Source organism: Myxocyprinus asiaticus, chromosome 7 (assembly GCF_019703515.2).
Source record: "Myxocyprinus asiaticus isolate MX2 ecotype Aquarium Trade chromosome 7, UBuf_Myxa_2, whole genome shotgun sequence".
Lineage (NCBI taxonomy): Eukaryota > Metazoa > Chordata > Actinopteri > Cypriniformes > Catostomidae > Myxocyprinus > Myxocyprinus asiaticus.
The window spans coordinates 43,763,297-43,767,500 of NC_059350.1; the positions used below are offsets into that span (position 1 = coordinate 43,763,297).

The 4,204-nt window shown below is 35.6% G+C and overlaps 1 protein-coding gene across 1 annotated transcript in view; it reads left to right on the forward strand.

Moving 5' to 3' along the window:
* The first annotated feature begins 667 nt into the window (after window positions 1-667).
* LOC127443998 (beta-1,4-galactosyltransferase 1-like) overlaps window positions 668-4,204 on the forward strand; it is a 24,838-nt gene continuing 21,301 nt past the window's right edge. The window contains exons 1-2 of the mRNA XM_051703124.1: window positions 668-1,166; window positions 2,012-2,247. Of these exons, the coding sequence (XP_051559084.1) occupies window positions 833-1,166; window positions 2,012-2,247 (570 nt within the window). The 5' untranslated portion in view covers window positions 668-832. The remainder of the gene's footprint in view (window positions 1,167-2,011; window positions 2,248-4,204) is intronic.

Here is a 4,204-nt window from a genome sequence, read left to right on the forward strand (position 1 = left end):
CCTTCTTCCAGGACTCCGCAGGTCTTTCCAAATTCCTTTTTCCCTTGGTGAAGTGGTTTGAATAATTTTGATTGCAACTATAGCCTAAAGGTTTTAGGCACTTGGGGAAAATGTTGCATAGTGAGGATCTCTTCAAAAATAATGCCATAAATTGTTTCATTTATAAATTAACATCATACAAAGTCCAGTAAACATAAAAAAAGCTAAATCAATATTCGGTGTGACCACCTTCGGGGACAATTGTTCATCTGTTGCAGGGCTCCCTGTTCTTCTATCCTATTCTATTCTATTTGCAAAATAAATGTTTGGGAGTCTAAAATGTATATTTCCTTTTGACACACTAAAGCTGAAAATATAAATAACCATCTTAAGACAAATGTTTTTGTGAAGCATCTTATGTGTCTAAGACTTTTGCACAGTACTGTGTATTATATATATATATATAGATATAATCTGAAGAAAGAAAAAAAAATAGGTTACACCGATAAACGTTGGCTAATTTTATGGTTTAGTTCAAGTAGAAATAGATCCTTGAGGTAACAATCGCAGGTTACCACTTTTTAGTGGCCTCAAACCATCCACTGAACGTGCCTCTACAAGTAGGCTACACAGATTCGTGTTGACTACTGACTGAACTCCCACTTCATTCACTTAATAGTGAATCTGAGATGGACAGCAGGAATTTACAGTAGCGACACACGATCACTCTCTATCAGAACTTTTACAAAAAGGATTATGCTGAACGGCGAGATAAAGGTGTATCTTTGTCATGTGGAGTTTTATTCTGCGTAAAAGAAGCGGACACTGAAAGTTTTCATATCATTTCGGGAGAATGCAGGAGTCAGTGCTGAGTGTGGGTTTTCTTACTAAAGCATGCGCCGTGGTCGGATTTCTCAGTGGGATCCACATCATCATTACAGTGTTATATTATTTAACAGAATCAGGAGGTACTAGATACACGACTTACCTGCAAATGTCATCAGACTTTCCCGATTTAGCAACTTTACATGGTCGCCGAGCAGCCGCACTGGAGCTAATAAGACAGTACACAAACGGAACAAAAGAAATATATCTAGATAAACTGTTATCTAATGCAAGTGTCATTAAAGATTACGCAGAGGAAAGCAAAATACTAGAGCCATGTCCTGAGACGTCACCGCTTTTGTGTAAGTTTACCTGAGCATGACACTTAATTATTTGTCCATACATATTTCTGCCTCAAGATTTCCAGTTTCTCGAGACTTTTTTTTTTTTTTTTTACTCCAGTCAAGGTGGGTTAATTTTTAAATCTCAATTTGTATTGACCTTTTGTGCTGATATCTCTCTTTTCTGACATATGAACTACTATCTAAATTTTAAAAACTCCTTCCACAACGTATCTGTGTTTGAAATCTATAATAGGCTATTTGATGGTTTTTCATCCACATATAAACAGTAAAACTAATGAAACAACAAAAATGGACAGGCCCTATATACAAAAATAATATATTGTATAGAGCCTGTTATATAAATAATATAATATACAAATATATCACTACAGTTTTGGCCATAAGAAATTATAATTGTGTGACAACCTGCCCCAACCTGAAATTTGTGAAAAATACCCTTGTCTTAAGAAAGTACAGAGAAAGTTTACAGAGAAAGTAAACTGTTGTTGCATAAGAGAGGTCTTCCTCTCACTTGTACATGTGGGAATGACAAACAAAGATGATAAAAAGGACAAATCTTTTACAAATTGATTATCATTATATGTAATGTATATTATAACATTAATTCATTCATTATAATTTTACAATCATGAGTATATTTTTGGGGTTACTTATTTGATCAACACATTTTTAAACAGAAATTAAAAAAAAATTGTTTACTTCTTCACAAGGCATGTTTTTTGAATAACTTCATACAGACAAAAAATGAGTGTCTCATCATTGGCCCTTGCATATATACTCTCTCCACCTTTCCCCTTCTGTCAGGCGCTCCCTCACTTTTTCTCTCCCCGTTTCCCTTGTAGTGGGTCCAATGCAGATCGATTTTTCTCAGCCATTGCATTTGGATATGGTGCGTAAAGAGAATCCACTGCTGTTTATGGGCGGCAAGTTTAAACCCAGCAATTGTGTGGCTCTTCAAAAAGTGGCAATAATCATCCCATTCAGAAACAGAGATGAACACCTAAAACACTGGCTCCACTTCCTTCACCCAGTCCTACAGAGACAGCAGCTTGATTACGGAGTTTATGTCATAGAACAGGTAACACACTCACAAACAACACGTTTACTCCATCTTATACTCAGGAACAGGGGTGAAAAGAGATATGCTGTCCTGAGATAAACTCAAGATTGATAGACAGACAGACAGACAGACAGACAGATAGATAGATAGATAGAAAACAGAGAGACAGACAGATAGATAGATGATAGAATAAACAGAGAGACAGACAGATAGATAGATGATAGAATAAACAGACAGACAGATAGATAGATAGATGGAGAAAAGACAGACAGGTAGGTAGACAGACAGACAGACAGACAGATAGAGAAAAGACAGACAGGTAGGTAGACAGACAGATATATAGATAGATAGATAAATGACAGACAGGTAGACAGACAGACAGACAAACAGTTAGATAGATAGATAGATAGATAGATCAGATCAGATAGATAGATAGATAGAAAAAAGACAAACAGACAGACAGAAAGACAGATAGATAGATAGATAGATAGATAGATAGATAGATAGATAGATAGATAGATAGATAGAAAAGATGGATGGATGGACAGACGGATGGAGAGATAGATAGATAGATATATATAGATAGATGATAGAATAAACAGACAGACAGGTAGGCAGACAGACAGATATATATATATAGATGATAGAATAAACAGACAGACAGGTAGGTAGACAGATAGACAGACAGATAGAGAAAAGACAGACAGACAGACAGACAGATAGATAGATAGATAGATAGATAGATAGATAGATAGAGAAAAGACAAACAGACAGACAGATAGATAGATAGATATATAGAGAAATGACAGACAGGTAGACAGACAGACAGACAGATAGATAGATAGATAGATAGATAGATAGATAGATAGATAGATAGATAGATAGATAGATAGATAAAAGACAAACAGACAGACAGATAGATAGATAGATTGATAGATAGAGGAATGACAGACAGGTAGACAGACAGACAGTTAGGTAGGTAGAGTAGATAGATAGATAGATAGATAGATAGATAGATAGATAGATAGATAGAGAAAAGACAGACAGGTAGGTAGACAGACAGACAGACAGATAGATAGATAGATTGATAGATAGAGAAAAGACAAACAGACAGACAGATAGATAGATAGATAGATAGATAGATAGATAGATAGATAGATAGAGAAAAGATAGACAGGTAGGTAGACAGACAGACAGACAGACAGACAGATAGATAGAGAAAAGACAGACAGACAGACAGACAGATAGATAGATGATAGAATAAACAGACAGACAGACAGATAGATAGATAGATAGATAGATAGATAGATAGATAGATGGAGAAAAGACAGACAGACAGACAGACAGACAGATAGATAGAGAAAAGACAGACAGACAGACAGACAGACAGATAGATAGATAGATAGAAAAGACGAATGGACAGACGGACAGACAGACAGACAGATAGATAGATAGATAGATAGATAGATAGATAGATAGATAGAGAAAAGACAGACAGGTAGGTAGACAGACAGACAGACAGACAGATAGATAGATAGATAGATAGATAGATAGATAGAGAAAAGACAGACAGGTAGGTAGACAGACAGACAGACAGACAGATAGAGAAAAGACAGACAGGTAGGTAGACAGACAGATATATAGATAGATAGATAAATGACAGACAGGTAGACAGACAGACAGACAAACAGTTAGATAGATAGATAGATAGATAGATCAGATAGATAGATAGAAAAAAGACAAACAGACAGACAGAAAGACAGATAGATAGATAGATAGATAGATAGATAGATAGAAAAGATGGATGGATGGACAGACGGATGGAGAGATAGATAGATAGATATATATAGATAGATGATAGAATAAACAGACAGACAGGTAGGCAGACAGACAGATATATATATAGATGATAGAATAAACAGACAGACAGGTAGGTAGACAGATAGACAGACAGACAGACAGATAGAGAAAAGAC